At 59.7% G+C, this 20,101-nt stretch overlaps 1 protein-coding gene across 5 annotated transcripts in view; it reads right to left on the reverse strand.

Annotated features, from left to right (window-relative positions):
- Window positions 1-1,853: 1,853 nt before the first annotated feature.
- The window catches only part of MTCL2 (microtubule crosslinking factor 2), a 28,675-nt gene continuing 10,427 nt past the window's right edge, over window positions 1,854-20,101 (reverse strand). Inside the window, exons 4-16 of one of the 5 annotated variants that reach the window (XM_082065580.1) lie at window positions 17,865-17,927; window positions 13,227-14,459; window positions 12,176-12,295; window positions 11,887-12,012; window positions 11,305-11,535; window positions 11,019-11,126; window positions 10,569-10,736; window positions 9,339-9,590; window positions 9,092-9,163; window positions 8,673-8,743; window positions 7,026-8,475; window positions 6,788-6,929; window positions 1,854-5,816 (exon numbers count right to left, since the gene is read on the reverse strand). In XM_082065580.1, the coding sequence (XP_081921706.1) occupies window positions 5,788-5,816; window positions 6,788-6,929; window positions 7,026-8,475; window positions 8,673-8,743; window positions 9,092-9,163; window positions 9,339-9,590; window positions 10,569-10,736; window positions 11,019-11,126; window positions 11,305-11,535; window positions 11,887-12,012; window positions 12,176-12,295; window positions 13,227-14,459; window positions 17,865-17,927 (4,065 nt within the window). In that variant the 3' untranslated portion in view covers window positions 1,854-5,787. Of the gene's footprint in view, window positions 5,817-5,882; window positions 6,930-7,025; window positions 8,476-8,672; window positions 8,744-9,091; window positions 9,164-9,338; window positions 9,591-10,568; window positions 10,740-11,018; window positions 11,127-11,304; window positions 11,536-11,886; window positions 12,013-12,175; window positions 12,296-13,226; window positions 14,460-17,864; window positions 17,928-20,101 lie in introns of those variants that run through there. The other 4 variants (XM_082065579.1, XM_082065582.1, XM_082065581.1 and 1 more) reach the window with 4 other exon arrangements.

Consider the following 20,101-nt stretch of genomic DNA (forward strand, 5'->3'; position numbering starts at 1 on the left):
TGAGCAATCTAGCCACGAGAAAATGTCTATCTGTCTCCTAGATGGGGCCAATTAACCTTATAAAGATGCACTCTCTTCTCACAGAGGCTCATTTGTTTACTTGAGCTCTGCTGGTTGCTGCTATTTTCATTCTGGAAGAGAGGGGCCAGGTTGGTAAGAGGTTTGGCAGGGGCCCAGACTGCAGAGGGAGGGAAACAGGGCTCAGGAGAGATGGTGCCTTGATCAGTGGCATGTTAGAGAGGTTGGAGTTTAATAACTGACATCCCCATGTGGCTTCATAGCTGTCCCCAGGCTTCAGAGACTGTCCTTGCCCACCCATAGCTGCCTTCTTTCATCCCTGTTTTATTGAGCAGTAAGAGGGAGCTGGAGCTCTGGGGCACTCGGTGACTGCAGCCATGGAGCAGCCGTGTCCTGCAGGCAGCACAGCCTGGGCGAGCAGACACGGCGCGTGCCCTCTGCCGATGAGCTGCCTGCCCTGCAGCCCCGCCGTGCCAGGGCCCGTGCTGCCAGCGTGCGGGGCCTGCAGTGCCAGAAATGCAGGGTATGTGGTGCCAGAATACAGGGTCTGCAGTGCCAGAAATGCAGGGTATGTGGTGCCAGAAATGCAAGGTCTGCAGTGCCAGAAATGCAAGGCCTGCAGTGCCAGAAATGCAGGGTCTGCGGTGCCAGAAATGCAGGGTCTGCAGTGCCAGAAATGCAGGGTCTGCGGTGCCAGAATGCAGGGTATGTGGTGCCAGAATGCAGGGTATGCAGTGCGAGAAATGCAGGGTCTGCAGTGCCAGAAACGCAGGGTCTGCAGGTGCCAGAAATGAAGGGACTGCAGTGCCAGAAATGCAGGGTCTGCAGTGCCAGAAATGAAGGGACTGCAGTGCCAGAAATGCAAGGCCTGCACTGCCAGAAATGCAGGGGCTGCAGCGGCAGCGATGTGGGGTCTGAGGTGGCAGCAATGCAGGCTCCAAGGTGGCAGCGATGCAGGCTCCAAGGTGGCAGCGATGCTGAAGCCTGGCAGGAATTTTCTGCAGCTGGGTCTCCGCGCTGGCTGTGCCCAACCGTGGGGCCAGGGCACGCACATCACCGCTGTCCCCTGCCACTGTCAGATCCTGGAAAGACTTGTCTCAGACATTGTGCCAAAAACCGGTTCCTCCAGCCCCAGGACTGTCAAAGGCTAAAAGGAATCACGCCTCAATCATTGTTGCAGGAGATGGGCCACTCAGGATAAGGTGATAAGGTGAATCGCCATTTACATACCAACAACACGCTAAGGGGCGACAGACTAGGCGGGGGACGTGCTGGAGGGCTCATAGCTCCACCTTCTGATACGCCCAGCATGGCACAAAAGGAAAAGCTCAGACCCTTCCGAGATGGTCCTTGTGAATTTTTCCCAATCACGTCGGACTTTTCCATCTGTGATGCTGTGTGATTGTGTGAAATGCAGCAGGCAACTCACCTGGGAGCTGCCTCCAGACTCAGTGGGGACAGGCAGCAGCTTGTCCCACCCCAGCCATGTCCTCAGCACCCCACAACAGGGCTCCACGCGTTGCTTACTGTGCCATGCCAACTGTGCCCTGCCCTGCGGTGGGGACACAACTTCTGGGGACCTGAGGGGGCCACCGACGGACACCCTGTGCTGCCTCGCACCGGGGGTCAGGCTCTCCACAGAATCAGGCAGATAGGGAGGTGGGGGCTGTTTCCGTTGTCACCCAGGACATTACAAAGCCACAGGAGACATGTCTTCACCATAGTCAGTGTCACCAGGGGCTGTGGCAAGCCAGGGACAAGCAGGGTTGGGAGCAGCAAAGCTGCTACTGGAGACACATCACTGCCCTGTCACATTGGTAAGAAGAGGACTTGGAGACAGCTTTTATTTATTTTTTTTTTCATATAGATTTTTAATGTTTATTTTTTAACAGACTTGATTTAAAGTTTTGTTTTCTACAATAATTCAATGTAAAAATCCCAGTACAATATACAACAGTTTGAAGGTTTGGAATAAGAAATCCAGCTTGGGGAGACACGTAAGTTCAGCTAGTTTCTAACACAGGTAGCAAATCCCCTCCACCCTCCCCCAGATTAACAAGCCAGGAACGCTTTACAAATGTCACCCCCACACTCTCAAGACACTGGCTGCCCTGTCCCTGCCTGCACTGGGTGGGACAGTCCCTCAGACACATCACCTTGGAAGGGACAGGGTCCCCTCCATGGGATCGCTGGGAGCCTCCAGCATGACAAATGCTGGGTGGCCCTTGTGTGTGAGTGACACCGGATGCTCTGAACAGGCCCTGCATGCAGGTCCCTCAGGATATGGGGCTCCCTCGGTATGGAGAGGAGACCTGTCCTCCCCTTGGCAGCAGCGCCAGCAGCCTTGTGTCCTAGTGCAGCCATAAGGCTGTTGGAAGGGGAAGGTGTCCCTGCATGGCCCAGCCCCAGGGAGGGAAAACAAAGATGATGCTAGTGTCCCTGGCTCTCGGGTCTGAGGGGGTCATCTCATACCTCACTGGCCTGGGATCTGGCAGTCTGCTCAGGAAGCCACTTTGGCCTGACCCATGGTACTCAAGCAGCTGGGATGGTCCTGTTTGAACAGCCTGGAGTGGTACTGCTAAAGCTCTAAGGGATGATCCTGCTCAAGCAGCCTGGAGTGGTCCTGCTCGAGTGGCATGGGATGGTCCTGCTGGAGCAGCACAGAGTGCTCCTGCTCAAGCAACCTGGTGTCGTTCTGCACTAGCGGCATGGAATGGTCTTGCTGGAGTAGCATGGGGTGGTCCTGCTCAGGTAGGCTGGTGTGGTCCTGCTCAAGAAGCATAGGGTGGTGTGCTCAAGCAGCACGGAATGGTCCTGTTCAAGCAGCATGGGGTGGTCCTGCTTGAGCACCATGGAGCAGCTGAAAGTGGCAGGGATGGTTCTTCATATCCTGCAGCATCCCAAGCACTGCATGACTGGCCTTTCTTGCCCCTCTTGGAAATTCTCCTCTGCTTGGAGAAGTCTCCCAGAGATGTGTGTGCTTTAAGGGATCCTAAGGGGGCTCTGGTCAAGCTCCCTGTTCCAAAAGGCTTATTGCTAATGCTAAATGAAGACACTGGTGACTTTGGCTGGCTGAATTTTGAAACCTTCCAAACACAGAGATCCTCCCACTTCCCCAGTGAGCAGCTCCAGCTGCACCAGCCCTAGGGAGAAGTGTTTCCTGATGTCCACGATGAACCTCCCAGCCTGCAAGCCGTGGCCATTACCTGTACTATGAAATTGCCTTGAGTAGTGGGGATGGGGTGGGAGGCTGGTTCTCCATCTAACCTCGCCCTATGTCCCATCCCCAACAGTATGAGGAATGAGGGATGGGGGAGAGTAGGAGGTAGAAGAGGATGAAGATGGCAAAATGATGGGTGGTAAAAGAAGACGGGAGATGGGAGATGGGAGATCAGGAGATGGTGAAGGACAAGGCGGCAATGGGAGATTGGGGTGGAGGAAGAAGAGGAGGAAAGAATAGTGGGACATGGGGGAGGACAGAGGAGGACACAGTGGGAAACAGAAGAGCATAAAGGGGATTGGAAATGGAGAAGGTAATGAAGAGGGGGCAGGACTGGGCATGATGGGAATGTTGGACAGGGCAATGGTGGGAAGTGAGGATGGCTCTTAAGTTGGGGGAAGTGGAGGAGGATGAGGGGGATAAGGAAATAGGAGAAGGTAGAAGAGGATGAAGAAAGATGGGGAGAAGATGAAGGATGAAAAATAAAGGAAAAATAAAGGAGGGGTTGGTCATGGTGGGTGATGAAGGACCTTGGGGAGGGACAGTTTAATGTAGTGAGCCTGGAGGAGGCTGGGATCTGCAGGTGACGAGGGGCACAAGGGCAAGAAGCCAGAAGCAGCGATGGGAAAGGGGGTGTGGGGTCTGCGTGCAGGCTGGGGTAAGCGGGACAGGATGGGATGGGGGAGGCGTGAGAAGCACCAGCATCATCACAAGAATAACGTGGAGCCAAGAGGAACCCAGTGTGGGGTGACAGCCATGGAGGACCCATGGGTGACGACAGGGAGCCGTGGTGGCGTGGCACAGCTGGGCTCAGCACACAGGGACCGCATTGGGGAGAGAGGATCAGATACCATGTGTGAACTGGGCAGCTGGCAGGACAGCAGGGACAGAATCTAGATGCATCTCCCCACCCACGGGTGTCGCAGCCACCCCACACCAGTTCCCCAGACAGGACAGATATCGTTGTCCCTCTGCCGCAGCCCAGGAAGGCAGCACCAAGGGCACGGGTGAGGGGTTGCAGGGCCTTTATTCATCACACGGCAAGCAGGCATGGTGCGGGGGGGACAGCATGGGGCCCATCGTCGGGGCAGAAGCTGCCCTTCATGTGACTTTGGCCTGGGCTGGCGAGATGAAGCAGGAGGACAGGGCAGGGGTAAGCGTGGCTTTGCCCAAAGTGCCTTGGACTTGTCGGGGGGAGGATGGGGGCCAGAGGCTGTGTGGGGGCTGGGGCCGAATCAGCCACCTCCACACCTCCAGGAAGGTTTCCCCATCGCCCTGCCCCCACGGGTAATGCCCAGCACCGCTATTTACAGAATAAGACAGAACTGACCAATATTACAAATAATTAGAAGGCAGTTGTAAAAATGAGAAACCACATTCCAAAAGTAGAGAGTCTTTAAAAATAATAATTAAGAAAAAAACCCTAAAAACAAAACCAAAACCCCTCTTTATCAATGAAAATGCAAAAAACCACTCCGAAAGGATCTATGTACAGCAGGAGGTTGCCCGGGGCAGCGCTGTGCCTGCGGGGGTGCAGGGACCCTGCTCTCGGTGGCAGGCAGGGATGCCACCCGGCCCCGGCTGCTGGTGAGGGTGGGCAGCGCCAGCCCCGCGTGTCCCACACCTGGGTGACCGGGGTGCCCGTGGGGCAGGACAGGCGCCGCAGGAGCAAAAGGCCATCGGTGCTGGGCCTGCTGGGCCCTGGTTGATGCTGGTGTGTCCGGAGACACAGGCAGTGAGCGGCCGTCGCAGAGATGCTGACGGAGGCTGCGACGTGGCAGTGATGCAGCTGCCTGCTGCGGGCAGCGTGCGGCTGGACGGGAGGGGGCAGCAGCTTCCGCAGCAGGAGCAGCTTTTACGTGAAGCTGCAAGATGACAGCAACACGCAGAGACCCCGGGACAGTGTATGAAGCCCCAGGGCAATGAACAGAGCCCCTGAAGGAATGTATAGAGCCCCAGAGCAATGCACAGAGGTCCTGGAGCAGTGTACAGAGCCCCAGAGCAATGCACAGAGGTCCTGGAGAAGCATACAGAGCCCCTGGAGCAGTGTACATGGACTCGGCAATGTACAGAGGCCCTGGAGCGGTGTACAGAGCCCCAGAGCAATACACAGAGCGTCTGGAGCAATGTATAGAGCCCCAGAGCAATGCACAGAGGTTCTGGAGCAATGTACAGAGCCCCAGAGCCACGCACAGAGCGCAGGAGGTGCGGGCACCTGTAGGCAGCTCCATGTGGGTGAATCCCTGCCTGGCCCCTATGGCAGACAGCTCGAAAATAGGTCAGGCAGCTGCTTCTGAAATTGCTGTTCTCTCCTGGGGCTGCACAGAGGAACCACCGCTGCTCTGTGTGGGGCTGGGACGCAGCCCCCAGCCCGGGAGCTCTGCACCGCTGCGGGGGCTGTGGCTGCTGCCTCCTCCCTCCCCGGATAAGGCTTTTTCTGGTGGTGACCCAGGGACGTGTGGTGCAGACCGGCGGCCACGCTGCAGCCTCCCAACCCACAATCTCTTAATCCAATTGGTGCATCTCCAATGTAGCTCATTTCGGTATTTTTAAAAAGCACTTGGTTTTACATTGCAGGCTGTCCGGAGTTGGGCAGAGCCAAAAGTGGAGAAACGAAAACAAAACAAAACAAAGAAAAAAAAAAAAATTGAAATATGTATATTCAGCACTTGAAGGAGCAAATAACTACAAGTGGCCCCCGGCAGGGGGTTGGGTGCAATGGAGGGGGGCAGCACAGCTGTGGCCCCTCGGGATGGCAGCGGGAGATCGCACGCACACGAGTGCGCACACACTGTCTCGCCCCACGCTGTGCACTGGTGTCCCTGTCCCTGCAGCTGGAGGAGCCAGGGAGGCCACCCAGCCCCTTCCCGGCAGTGAAGGACCCTCAGCAGCCCCTCCAGAGCGGAACAGTGGCCAGGGAGGGCCCCCCCAGCCCAGCGCGGGTGACCACAGGGACCCTCCCCGCCTCCTTCCTGCCCGGGGAACACGTGCGGCCCCGCGGCTGATGCAACCGCGCAGCAATGGTGCTGGCAGGGATGCGCGGGCAGCACTGGCAGGGGCCGCAGGGGCTGGAGCCAGCACCCTCCACCCAACGCGGCATCGCGCCTCCATCCATCACATCCACACAGCGTCCCTGCCGCGCGTCACCCCAGCCCTGCCCTATCTACACCAGCAGCCGCCCCCAGCTGCTCTCCCCTTCTAGGGGCCCTGGCGAGCCCCCTCGGCGCGGCGGGGTCTCAGCTGACACTTCTGGGGTGGTGGGCACCAGTGAGGACCCCCCATTGCCAGCAGTGGCTCCGAGGGAGCCGGTCTCTGCACAGGCGGGAGGTGAAGCAGCCACCCTGGTGGGACGTCCCCATGCACCCCGGGGCTACCAGCAGCCTCCACATCTGCTTCATAAGCGTCCCCCGGGGGCGAGGGGACGATTAGGAGACAGATGCGCCCACAATGCCTCCCAGAGGGGCCCCTGCGGGGCACCAGCGCGGGTGTATTTCCAGCAGGAGAGTGGAAAGCAGGCAGGCTGCGTCCCCCGGCCCCCACCTCACTCACTCAAGCCCCCCAGCTTCTCCTCCGCCCTGGGGGGGTCCGCGGGGTGCAGTTTGCACTTGGAGGGGGAGTGGCGGATGGCGGAGCGGGATGGCCGGGCGAAGCAGGAGGTGAGGGACTGGGAGCTGCAGTCACACGCCATGTCCTGCAAAGATAGACAGGGCACAGGGGGGTTTAGAGGGGTTGGGCACCCCGTCCCCCACCACGGTGGGACACCCCGGGGGTCACCCTGCCTCGTTACCTCGCTGGCCATGGCCGAGATGAGGTCGGGGTCCCGCAGGGCTGTGTCCTTACTGCCTTGGCCAGGGGATGAGGGCTTGGGGTCCTCGCAGCTGCTCTGCTTGAGGACTTTCTTGTTCAAGACGCGGGAGATATTTTCGGATGGGTGGTGGGTGGCCAGGCTGGGGTGCTCAGCTCTCCTGCCGCCCTCCTCCCCAGCAGCCTCCTTCTTCTCTGGGGGGGCTGTGGGGCTCTGTGCCCGCCCACAGACGTTCCTGAAGAACTCCTGCACGAGGCCGTACTTGGGTGCTTCAGGCTTGGCCCGGCCGCTTTCAGGGCACCCTGGCTTCCAGATGGACTCGGTGCTGCCGCCGTGCTCCACCACGCTGAACAAGCTGGACAAGCCGTCGTTGATGTTGCTGAGGACGGGGCTGTCGCGGGTGGTGGTGGAGCGGGCCCATGCGGAGCCATTCTGCTTGCTCTGGTGCAGGTTCCAGAGGCTCCTGTCCTTGGAGGCATCCAGCTTGGAGGAAGACCGCCTCTGGAGCTTCGGAGAGCCGTATTTTGGGGAGCAGCACGGCCGTTCGATCCTGGAATGGACCTTATCCAGGGAGGAGGAGATCTGCTTGCTGCGCACGGAGACGAGGGAGGAGCTGCGTGGGGACCAGCTCTTGCCGTGCACGCCACTGCCACGCGGCAGGTCAGTCTGCAGACCCACGCTCACCGTCTGGATGGTCTGTGTCCCCACGTGCGCCAGCCCCACCGTCTGGCTGGAGGTGCTTTTCACCTTCCTCTCCAGCGAGCTGGAGCGGATGGCCTGCCGCACGCAGTTGGTGATCTCCTTCATGTCATCGCTCATGTTGCCGGAGATCTCCAGGTCGTGCAGTGACGAGGGGAAGCGGGGCACCGCCGGCACCGCGCTCTCCACCGTCCCGCCATCCAGGAGCTCCCGCTGCTGTTTGGAGAAGTTGCACAGCCACTGGCTATAGGTGCTCTCGGCACTGGCTGACTCCTCCGGCTCCTTCGGTTTGGCCATGGTGAACAAGAAACCGGGTTCGATCATGATCTTCCCCTCCTTGTTGTGCACCAGAGGTGCCTCCAGCCGCCGCACCACCGGCGGGCTGTAGTAGATGCGGATCCCCGTCTTGTCAGGTGCCGTGTAGCTCCTCTGCATTTGTTTCTGTGCTGGATCATGGCCGGAGAGGCTGCTTGCTCGCGAGTAGTCCCAGGAGGAGATGCCCAGCTTCTCCTTGGCCAGGCTGTCGGGGCCAGGTTGCTCAATATTCACATATGTACAGTTTGAGGGAAGAACGTCGGCGCTGTCCCGGATCCCGTTGGGCAGCAGCTGGGCGGCTGCAGACGCTTTTTTGCCCCGAGAATGGTCACCCAGCCCCGGCGTGCTCTTTCCAGGGAGGTAGGGAGAACAGTCAAGCAAGCTTTCAAACTCTGACATGGAGGAAACGGACTTGGTCCTGTGGGAGAGAGGACAAGGCAGCTGGAGACACCCTGCTCCCACCCGACAGGACCTTCCTGGGCTCCTCATGGGAGCCCTTGGCCTCCAGAACAACCCTGGACCATTGCTGCGTCCTCCCTCAGCTGCCAAGCCTGGGGACAGCCCCGTGCAGCCTCCTCCCTGCCCTGGGGACCATGCAGGCACCAGTGCACCCACCTTTTGAGGTTGGTTCCCTTGGCTTCTGCTTCAGAGATTGTCTCTTTGTCTGTGATTTTTTCATTGAGAGCCTAAGAGGACACAGAAGAAAGCTCTGGCATCAGCAAGCACAGGACCAAAGTGCCCAGCTGGGCTGGAGCAGGGAATGCACCCGCTCCCCTCCCACGCTGCCACCTACCCTAGGCCCAGCATCCCATCCCCAGGGCTACATGGGGCTCATGGTGACCACATCCAATTTAAATCAACTTTTTATAACTCCACTGAAGCCCTTGGGGTTCACCCACACTCTCCATCCTCTCCTTCTCCCAGTCCCTGGTTCAAGGGGTGTTACTTGAGGTTCACATCACCTCCCATCTAATCCTTAGCACAGACCTGAGCCTAGTGAGTACCCCAAGAGCCCTCCGCCTTTTCCTGCCCACCTCTTTCCAGTTGCTGCCATGCTTCTCCATTTCAGCGTGCTTCAATGCCCATGGGCTGGCTCCCTTCTGCAACTGGAGAACGTGTTGGTCACTCAACGTGTGCAACCCATGCCCCTCTGGGCAAGAAAAAGCATTCGCTGCTTGCCCCTGGTGCGTGTTCCAAGAGTGTTTCCATGCTCTTAATGCACGCACAGGGAGGCAAGCGGCAGAGGCTGGAGGACACATTCACGATGAGGGGACATCATACCTGGTTGATTTTGTTCTGCAGGTCCTTTGCTTGCTGCTCTGCCTGCTGCTGCTCCTCCTTGAAGCGGGCCAGCAGCTCCACCTTCTCCTGGTTCCAGTTCTTCTCGCTGATCTGCAGCTGCTTGGTGAGGTCCATGACAGCGCTGTAGGACTCGGCTAGAAGATGCTGGTGCTCCTCACGCTCCCTCTTCAATGCCACCTTCCAGTCCGGCAGCGCACGCTCCGTGATCCCTTTGCCCGCCTTTGACTCCAGCTGTGGGGACACGTTGGTGGCTGTGGTGGCCCCATGGCTCCAGCACGGCGCTGGACATCCTCAGCAAAGGGGCAAAGCTGTGGGCATCCCAGCTCCCAGCGCGGGTCCAGGCTGGGCAACGAGTGTGTCCCCAAAGCCATGTCACACAGCATGGCTTGCCCATGGGCACAGCCGAGCCGCAGCCAGCGCTGGCTCCCAGCCATGTCACGGCAGACGGCCCGGCAGCCGCTCACCCAGTGGGACACGGGCTGAACATCCTGCCTGCTCGGCTGAGCTCTGTCTGCAATCCTGAGCTCTGCCTGCTGGACCTGGCTCCTGGAGAGGCGCAGCATCGCCCCAGGGCTGCCGGAGCACGAGATGCTGCTCCCGCTGGCACCTGGAACTGGGGTTCCAGCAAACTCTGCTCACTTTTGGGGGAAAGAGAGGGGAAACAGGGACCACCACTGAGCTCTGCCCAAGGAAATCCTGCCTGGGTGGTGCTGGCACCCGCACCTGGGAGTGGAGCTGTTGTGTGGCCATGGGCTGCTGCCAGCACAGTGTGAGGGAGCTGAAACCCCTCCTCACCACGGAGCGATGGGACTGCTTCTGCGGGCAGCAGCTTCCCCAGTGCTGTGGCTGCTCTGCCTCCACCTCCTGCCATCGCCACAGCCGTATATTCCTCTCACAGCATGCCTGGGGTGCAGCGCACCCACCCGTGCTGTGACCCCAGGGAGGGATGCTGAGCCCCGGTACCATCCCGCCAGCCCCAGACAAACCAGCAGAGGAATAAAGAGCATCCTCTGCTGCGCCACAGTCAGATTCTCATGCCAGCCCCGTTGCTATAGAAACTCGCCTGCCGGAGCAGCTGCTCATTGAGATTCCCGCCGTGCCATCCTGCCTTGCAGCCCTGCCCAACCGCCAGCACTGGGCACACGGTGCCAGCAGCCCCCCAGCCAGCCCCACGGCCCCACCAGCCCGCAGGGTGCCCATGGCTCCCACCTGGGCGATGTGGCACTTGAGCTCGGCACGCTCCATCTCCCAGGCGGCCTTGGCTTTGGTGAACTGCTGCTGCAGCTCGCTGGCACCGCGCCGCTCCTCCCGCAGCTCCGTGCACAGCTCCTTCAGGGTCACCTTCATGTCCGCCAGCGTCTTGATGCACTCGTTGGGCTGCTGGGGGATTGGGGGTGAGCGGAGGGAGCCGGGGGTGGGACCAAATGGGGTGGGACCCCGTGGGAGCTGCCCTCTCTGCATCCCAGCCCCACAGGCTGCCCACCCCCAGGCCGAGTGACAGGGGGTGCCACTGGGTCAGGGACCACCCCTGGGGGTGACATGTCAGCAGGGAATGTCCCCTCCTGGCCACGCACCCTGGGAGAAGCATCCACCCCATCCCATGCAGCCATGGTGGGGGCTGATCCTGCCCACTCCTTGGCTCGTGGGGACGCCACTCACCGTGTTGGGGGTCCAGGTGTCCCCGCTGCACGTCTTGTTGTCTGCCTGCTGCTGGGGGGCGAGCTCCTCCTCCTCCAGCAGCAGGTACAGCTCCTTCATGCTGTTTACCTGCAAGAGACAGCGCGGATGGGGTGATGAGCAGACTCACAGCACAAGGTCAGGGATTGGGGACACCCGAGCAGCCCTGGGATGGGACATGGAGGCACAAGGGACAGCCCCGTGGATGCCCGGCAGCATGGTTCCCCCTCCACAGCAGCCAAGGTAGGAGCCCCCCAGCTCACAGTACCTCCAAAAAGTCCTCGCCCTCGCTGTGCACCATCTTGCCCTGGCGCCAGCGCTTGAGGAACCACTTGAGCTTCATGAAGAGCAGGAGGAAGCTCTGCCTGAACTGCTGTGACTCCTGCACCAGCAGGTTCTTCTCCTGGCTCCAGAACTTCTGCTCCAGCCGCCTCTGCAGGTTCAGGCTCTGCAGCTCGAACTCCCGTCGCAGCAGCGCTTTCTGGTGATCCTCCTTCAGCTGTGGAGAGATGTGCGGGCTCCAGGATGTGGTGCCACAGCCCCAGCGGCTGGGCTGAGCCTGGTGCCAGCCCTGTATTTAACAGGCCTGGGGAGCTGCAACGCCCTGGCAGTGTGATGGGGACAGCGGGGACAGCGAGGCATCACCATGGGTGGAAGCTCTGCACGGCTGCACATCCATATGCAAAGAGCAGTGTGCTCAGCCCCCATGCTCTTTGAAGATGGGACACACTGTGTGTGATCTCACATGACACCTGGGTCCCCAAGTGGGCCGTCAGCCTGGAGCTGGAGGTGGCACGGCCATGGGCACAGGGACACCCATGTCCCAGGGATCAGGGCTGCTACAGCTTACCTGGCAGATCTTCTGCGAGAAGTTGTCCACCTCGTCCTTCCTCAGCTGCCTCTCCTGGGAGAGCTGCTCCTGCAGTCCCCGCAGGCTCTCGTTGGCCTCTGACAGCACCAGCTGCAGCTCCTTCATCTGCAATGGGGACAGGATGGGGACAGTGAGCTGTGCCAGGCTCCCCATGTCCCTCCCCAGTGTGGATTACCTTGTCCCCAGCTCTCAGGGGAACATCCCCATTCCTCAGCCCTTTCCCCAACCCTGCTGGCCAAGGGGACACAGCTCCCTGCCCACATCGCACCTCGGTGGCGTAGGAGTCGTTCTCCTCTGGCCGGCAGGTTTTGTAGCTCCGGGGCTGCACAGTGTCCGTGTCCTTGGCGTGGGGGATGCGGTAAGTGTCGGCGTCCCTAAAATCAGGCTGCTGCATGCGTGGGCAAGTTAATGAGAACAAACCAAAAGAGCGGGAAGAAAAAAAAGCCAGAAAACAAAACAATGGGTCTCCGAAACAGTAAAGAACTACAAGACAACAAAAAGGATGAGGAGGAGAAGGAGCTTCATCACCATGGCGGGAGACAATGCGGAAACCAAAAGGAAACACAGGATGAGGAGACACGTGGCCTGGATTGTTTGGGGAAAGGGGAAAAAAAGAGAGAAAGAGGGAAAAAATGTGCAAACACCAGTTACGGTGCCATGCAGTGACTGGGGGAGACTGAGACCTGGGGCTGGTGGGACAACATGCAGGAAAATAGGACTCTGAACAAGCGAGTGTGCTCCAGAAAGGGGCTTGAGCCCTCAGATCCAACCTCCATCAACATCTCTGGTCCCCAGCATCAGCTGAGCCCCTGGAGACGGGGATGGCAGAGCATGAGCTGCTCTCCGCTGCTCCAAAGGTGCTCCCCATTGGATGCAGACTTGCCCTGGAGGTTTTGCTCCGCCTGGGTACTACTGTGGGCTGAGGTTTCTTGCAACCGACGTCCCTGCAATTTGGGCTGCATGCTGCTCTCCTCTCACCCAGATCATCCCCAATAAACAAAAAGCTTCTGAGCCAGGGTCACTGGGCTGAGCTGGGAGAGAGCAACTGGAGCCTCAGCCCCTGCTAAGGTGGGATTGCACCCAAAAGAGCCCCCAGCCCGTGCCACCATCTCCTGCCCTGGGCACACTCTGTTGGAGCAGAGTCCTACCTTGTCCCCGGTGCCACTGGCATGCAGCGAGGTGTTAGTTTGGGGTTTGCTCTGGAGAGGCAGGAGGGAGGTTAAGTTAAGAGGTTGGGGTTTTGCTCCGTTAAAGCGTGAGGAAATGGGGCAGCAAATAAAGCGGCGGCTGCTGCAGGGGACATGGGAAGAAGCCCGTACCTGGAAGTCGGAGGCATTTTCCTTCTGCAGCCCCTCTTTGGTGGTGTCATGGCTGCCAGGGCTGGAAAAGGGGAAAGAGTCCATGTGCTCCTTGAGGCCACTGGTGAGGTTGTCCACCTTCCTGGTGAAGCAGCCCAGGTCCTGCTGCAGCACACCCAGCCGCATGAGGAGCACGTTCATCAGCTTGGCATCGCTGGGGCCCTCGCCACTGCTACCCCCCGCCTCGCCCAGCAGTGTCCCCACACACTCGTTGTCCAAGCACGCCTTCAGCCCGGAGCTGAAGCCGTTGGCATCCGAAATCAAGACGTCGATCGCTTTGCTGACAAGCGCCGCCTGGTCCCGGATGCCTAGCAAGGTCTCCCAGTCCTTGGCCTTGAGAAGCTTGGTGGGACCATCGGGCACCTTCCCACCTCCAGGCACCCTGTCCTGCCCGTCGGCTTCGCTGCTGCCCATCCCGCCTCTCCAGCCGGTGGTGGGGACACACTGCGCCGAGTCGCCGGCCTCAGCGTCGGTCTCCAGCATGGGCCGGGTGGTCTGGCAGGAGGCCAGGTCGCAGCGCTGGAGGTTGGAGAGCAGCACGCGGTTCTCGTACTGCAGCTTCTTCACCTTGCCGCTCAGCTCGCTGATCTGCACCTTGGCCGTGGCCAGCTCCTCCTGCGAGGGCTCGCTGACCACCGAACAGCTGTCCTCCGACAGCGTCACGTCCAGCTCGTGGTCTGACTTGTACTTGGTCAGCTCGTTCAGGAGGAGCTTGTTCTGGTCCTCCAGCTCCAGCAGCGAGCGCCTCAGCAGCTCGGCCTCTTCCTCCACGAACTGCAGGTGCCGGCGCAGCTCTGCCACCGTGTCCCCTGCGTCCCCGCAGCCCGAGATGCCTGCCAGGAACCGTGCGTCCTGCCCCGGCAGCTCTCTGTCCCCCTGGCCTTTCATGTCATCCATCTCTGCCCGCAGCCCACGGTTTTCCACCTCCAGCTCCACTATCCTCCGGCTGAGGATGTTGGCTTCCTCCTCCACCAGCTTGAGATGGACCTTCAGCTCGGCCTCCCGGGAGTGGGGAGAGTCAGCCAGCTCCTCCACGGAGAGGGAGCTGTCGAGGTCTCCGTACAAGGACCTGTACTTCAGCAGCTCCTCCTTCATGCCATCGTTCTCCTTGGCCAGCTTGGTCAGCTTCTTGCACATCAGGGCTGACTCCTCCTTGGCAAAATGCAGCTGGCACTTCAGGTCCGCGCTGTCCTCCTGGGGACCGAGAGGGTGCAGGTGTTAGAATCATGCTCCCAAGAATTGTGTGCCTGCAGCACAGGTCAATTGTACTCTGGGCAGCATCCCCAGCAGCATGAGCAGCAGGTTTGGGGGGGATCCTGTCCCTCTGCCCCGCTCTGGTGAGACCCCCCCTGCAGTGCTGCTCCAGCTCTGGGTCCTCAGCACAGGACACACATGGACCTGCTGCAGAGGGGCCAGAGGAGCCACAGAAATGATCCGAGGCTGGAACAGCTCTGCTGGGAGGACAGGCTGAGAGAGTTGGGGTGTTCAGCTGGAGAAGAGAAGCTCCGGGGAGACTATTGTGGACTTTACATACTTAAAAGGGGCCGATAGGAAAGATGGGGATAGACTTTTTAGCAGAGCCTGTTGCAATAGGACAGGGAGTGATGGTTTTAAACTAAAGGAGGGGAGATTTAGGTTGGACATGAGGAAGAAATTGTTGCCCCTGTGGGGGATGAGAGCCTGGCCCAGGTTGGCCAGAGAGGTGGTGGCTGAACCATCCCTGGAGACATCCCAGGCCAGGCTGGACAGGGCTCTGAGCACCCTGAGCTGGTGAAGATGTCCCTGCTCATGGCAGGGGGGCACTGGGGGAGCTGGGAAGGTCCCTTCAAACCCAACTATTCTACGATTCTATGGCAGCTCTGAGTGACCCTGGGGACATGCTGCCCTCCCACCCCGGTGATCCCAGTAGAGCTGCAGCCCCTGCTTATGGAGGGGAAAAAAAATAATCCACCCTGGAGGCTTTCAGGGAGATCCTGGAGACAGGGCAGGGTGCTCAGGAGAGGAGACCCATGGCTCTGGCCCCAGGAGGGACACCAGGCCACTGCCAGGGCTGGGGGGAGCCAGCCCAGCCCCGTTGCAGCCCGAGGGGGAAGGCAAACTGTCAGACTCTGTGCAGGAAAATAAAAGCCACCAACAAGGTTTCCTCCCAAAAGCTGGCAAGTGCTGAAACAACTGGGCTGCTGCGGCTGCACCCGCCCCCGCTGGGGCTCTGCTCCCCTTGCTCAGCCCAAACACTCCAACATGGGGTGGAGAAGCATCGGTATCGGCTGGAAACCTCCTGAAGTCCCAGCCCTCGCCAGCAGTCGTCCTTGCTGCCACCACCTCACCAGGTGCCAGAAAACCCAGGCAGACCCCCTGTATCACCGCACCAGTCCCTTCATGAGCCCCTTTGCTTCTTAGGACTGTTCTCCACGCTTTTTGTTTCATTTTTTAAATTTAGAAGCAAGGATCTTGGCTATTTGCCCAGCGAGACCGTTTCTCTGCTTCGGAAAGCTTTTTGGACGGAGGACCAGGATTTCCTGACGTCCAGCTTGTGGCTTCCCAAGCCGCAGGGTCACTCGAGTGCTCCCAGCTCTGGCTGGTGCTGCCAGGAGGGGACCTGCTGGTCTGGGACCCTCATCCCACAGTACCCACAGGAGCCCCGTCTGGTGCTGGTGGGGGCCGAGCCCTTTGGCCAGGTGGCTGCTGGCCCTGGAAACCCTCTGCTTGGCTGAACTCATCCCCTTTCCAGTTCCCTTGGCTGGCAGAAACAAGCTGTCCCCCACTCTGGGTGCTCCTGATCCCCCAAGTCCCCCTCCACACTCACCTCCCCCAAGCCCCACAGCAGCCATTTACTCTGCAGACTTCCCAAGCTGCTTATATTGAGGCTGGGGGCAATGTGAGGGGGGGGTGTCCTTTGAATCTGGGGTGCCGTTTCATTCCTCAAACACCCCGCCATGACAACAGGGACCTGCCTGCAGCTCTTCGGCGCTTGTGCACGGAGACGCGGCCTCGCTAAGGAGCATTAAAGCTGTGCCCCCCCTAATTAGCTGTGGAGATTAGGGGAGGGCTGGCGCCCGCAGCTCTCCCCGCCAGGGCAGACATGACCTCAGTTCCTGTTTTTCTAGGGAAAAAAAAAAAAGCAGCAGCAGCTCGGCATGTCCTTCTGCCCCTTGGCATCTCTGGAGGGACACACGTATCCCCAAGACCACCTCGAGTGCTCCTGGGGTCCGGCGCAGACCTCAGCAGTGGGTCTGTCCACCCCAGCTGTGCCCCAGCTCCATTTTCGGGGAGCACCAACGCTCGCCCAGTGCGGCTGGGCAGGAAAGGGGCCCAGGAAGCCACCAATGAGTCACAAGCATCTGTGCCCGCAGGGCCACCCAGCCACGGCTGCGCGGCAGAGGGAGCACGGGGGGGGCACCCAGCGTTTGCACCCGGGGAAGTTCAGGGTTTGCTTTCCAGCGCCAGCTCCTTCCTGGAGCTTTGGTCCCACTGCAGAGATGGGGCTGCATCCAGCCCCTTGTCCTCAGGGTGAGGAGTCTCAGCTCCGTAGCAGGGTGGGAAGTAGAGGGGGTTTTAGGGCTGCCCAGGGCTGGGGGTTGTTCCTGCACTGGGAGGAGGCAGAGGAAGGGCTGTATTTCAGCCTGGGGAAGGGTGGTGATGGAGGGGCTCCCGGAGAGCCCCCTCGGCTTGCGGCACAGCTGGGTGCAGGTGCAAAGTCACAGTCTGCTCTTTTGGGGCAGGACTCTGGGAGCCTGAAAGGGCTCTCAAGGATGGAGTTAAAGGGAGATGATAAATAAAAGACTGAAATTGAAAGTCTTTAAGGGCCTGCAGATCTGTGTCCCGTGGGTGGGTTGTGCCGGCAATGACACAGGTCACCCAGAAACCTTCAGGGTCCCCACCATGGGATGCTCTCACAAGGCAGGAGTGCCTACATGGGTGTCTCTATCCCTGCCCCAGCTTTGGGGGAGCAGATCCACTCTCCAAAATAAATCTTTTAGGTCTTTTGCCATTGAAAGAGGATTTTTCCAGCATTAAAACACTTGCATTTCTATTCCTGCAACAGCAGCTCTGCCCCTCCAAGCCCCGGTAACAGCATTAGCAAGTCACAGCAGCTCAGCCCAACAGCAAGTGACAGCTGAAATCCGGCAAATCCCCCTCCCCGGTGCTGCCCCAGCACCCTGGCACGGGCAGGGACAGCTCGGCCTCGAAACATCCCCCCGGGGACCCTCAGCTCCCCCAAACCCCACAGGGCTCCCAGGCCATCCTTGAGCTGAGCTGTTGGCACAGGTAGGAGGGACATCGGCTGCAACAGCTACAACCCAAGGGCAGGAGCAGCTTTGAGATGTAAAAGCCCAAGTCTTTCAAGTCCTTACTGCAGTCCACGCACAAAGGGTTAAAGCCACCAGCCACTGATGCTCCATTGATAAATGAGACAAGGGAGCAGTTAAGGACAATGAGGGTGGCCCAGCACATCAATCCCTCCCTTGTGCAGGATCTCTGAAAGGCAGGAAAGCCCTGCGAGGGGATGGTGCTGCCATGCCCAGATTTAATCCTGGCACCAAGACCTGGGGTGCCAGAGCGCCACCACGGCGTGTCCCGGACGTGCGGTGCCGATACCTGCACTGACGGCTTCTTCTCAGTCTTCCCGATGGAGCGAGACCCCCGCTTCTTCAGGGAATTCTGCAAAGAGAAGAGGGAGTCGTTACCTACAGCAATGGCAATGCACCCCAGCAAGGACAGACAGACCCAGCGCAGACAGACACCAATGCCAGGAGAAACGCCACAGCCCTGGTGGTCTGAGGCTCCCTGCTTTGGCTGTCTGGCGAGCATCATATCATGGGGTTTGAGCAGAAATTTCCCCTGCAGGCAAGCAAGCAGCGAGCGAGCAGGAAAGCAGCCGTGGAGAGGCTGAGTCACGGGCCTGTATGGGCTGGATGGAGCCAGGAATCCAACCCCCAGGCCAAGGGATGGCTGTTGGGCATCCCAGTGTGGGAACAGCAGACGATGATGTTCCCCATCACCTCCTCCCCAAGGAAGGAACGTGGTCCCTCAGCTATGGGGAGGGCTTCTCACCACGAGTCTGAGTCTGCCCTCAGGGTCTCTGGGGACACAAGGGACAGTCTCCAGGCTAGCAAGGACAATTGGGAGATGGGGAGGCTGATAAGAGAGACTAGAAGGGTGGAAAAAAGTGGGTGCCCAGAGCAGGACCAGTTATCTGAGAAGGGGAGCTGGGAGAAAACCTTCAAAAACATCCATGCAGCCCTCGGTGAGCACCAGCTGATCCACGCGGCCGCCCTGGACCTATTTCCAAGCTGGCGCTGAGGCCCAGCAGCCAAAGAAAGCAGCTGTGAAATGTAAGCTGCTGCCTGTGCCAAGGTGCTGGGCTCCAGGCTTTCCTATTAAGGCCATGACCATTGCTGGAGCTGCTGCAGAGCCTCTCCCTGGGGCTGGCTGTGCCACGGCAACGTCCCTCACCCCTGCTGCGCTGGGGACCGGGGCTGCAATGGCCCCGAGCAGCCCCAAGCACAGCACCCTGGTTCAGATGTGGGCTGGCATCGCCCCACCTTGGATGCACCCCTTGCGGTGCCTGTGCCTCAGAGTCCCATCGCAGCTGAGCTCCATGTGGCAGCCTCGGCACAGGGTACCTGAGTCCCACATTTCTCCTGCCCCTCAGGAGATGCTGCAACCGGGTAGAGCTGGAGGGGCAAATGCACGTGTGCCTTTGGGGCTGATCTGCCCATCCTGACAATTATCCAATTACGGGGAAAAACCTCTTGGAAGGGAGAAATAATCAGCCCTGAGGGTTGAGCCCAGCCCTGCGCAGCCTCCCTGTGCTTGGCTGCTAACAAGCTCTGCCACACTCTGCGCCCTCCAGCAGGAGAGAGGAGGTGGAGGAGGGCTGTTAACTCACTCATTTGTCTAATTAGCACTCTGCAATCAGCCAGTAACCCCAATGCCCTTGCTAGCCCGGGGACACACCGTCCCCAGGCCCAGGGAGCTGTGCTCCGAGCTGTGCCAGGTCTCAGTGTCCCCTTTGGGCTCAGGCAGCTGCAGAGAGGGGCCGGATCCATCCCACGCTCTCTGGCCAGGGCAGAGCAGCAGCTGGTGCTCGGGTCTCCCCACGCACTGACCACGCAACCATTTTCTCGGCTTGTTTTTCAAGCGTGAGAGCTCAGCTCCCGCTGCTGCCATTTGTTATTCAGGCCGCGCTCGCTGGCTGCAGGGAAACCCATTTCACGCCTGTTAGCGGAGGCTGCGCAGAGCAGGGACAAGACACCCTGTCTGTGGTGACACTGCTCAGTGCCACCTTTGTGAGAAGGTGGCTGCAGAGGGGACGGGTGCAGTGTGGCCATGTCCTGCGGTTTGCCCAGAGCTGGCATTAACCTGCCAAGCCCTGTGCTGCTGCTGGTGGCAGAGACACCCCTCCCTGTGCCGTGTCCCCGTCCTTGGTGAGAGCAGGGACCGAGCTCTGCCATGGCACGTCTCCTTTCATACACTGCCCTGCGGCTCAGCCAGTGATGCTTCCCCAGGCTCCCCAGGGACCAAAGGCATCCCGGGCAGTAGGGAAGTGGGTTACAAGTGCCGCGATGGATCACAAGCTCACACTGTCACCAGGATGCCTCTCCTGTCACCAAGGATGACATCGCTCCTGGCTGGGAGCTGGTCCCAAGCCCAGTGTGGCACGGAACACCCTGGCCCTGTGTGTATGGGTACATGTGTGGCACATGGCTTTCCAGGACACAGATGGGATTGTGCACCCGCCCAGCTCTGCAGCACCACTGGAGCATCGCCAGGATATCACCAGGACATTGCTGGGACATCGCTGGCATGCAGCCTGGCGGCTCAGCCCCATT

Source organism: Streptopelia decaocto (genome assembly GCF_964273445.1).
Source record: "Streptopelia decaocto genome assembly, chromosome: 14".
NCBI lineage: Eukaryota > Metazoa > Chordata > Aves > Columbiformes > Columbidae > Streptopelia > Streptopelia decaocto.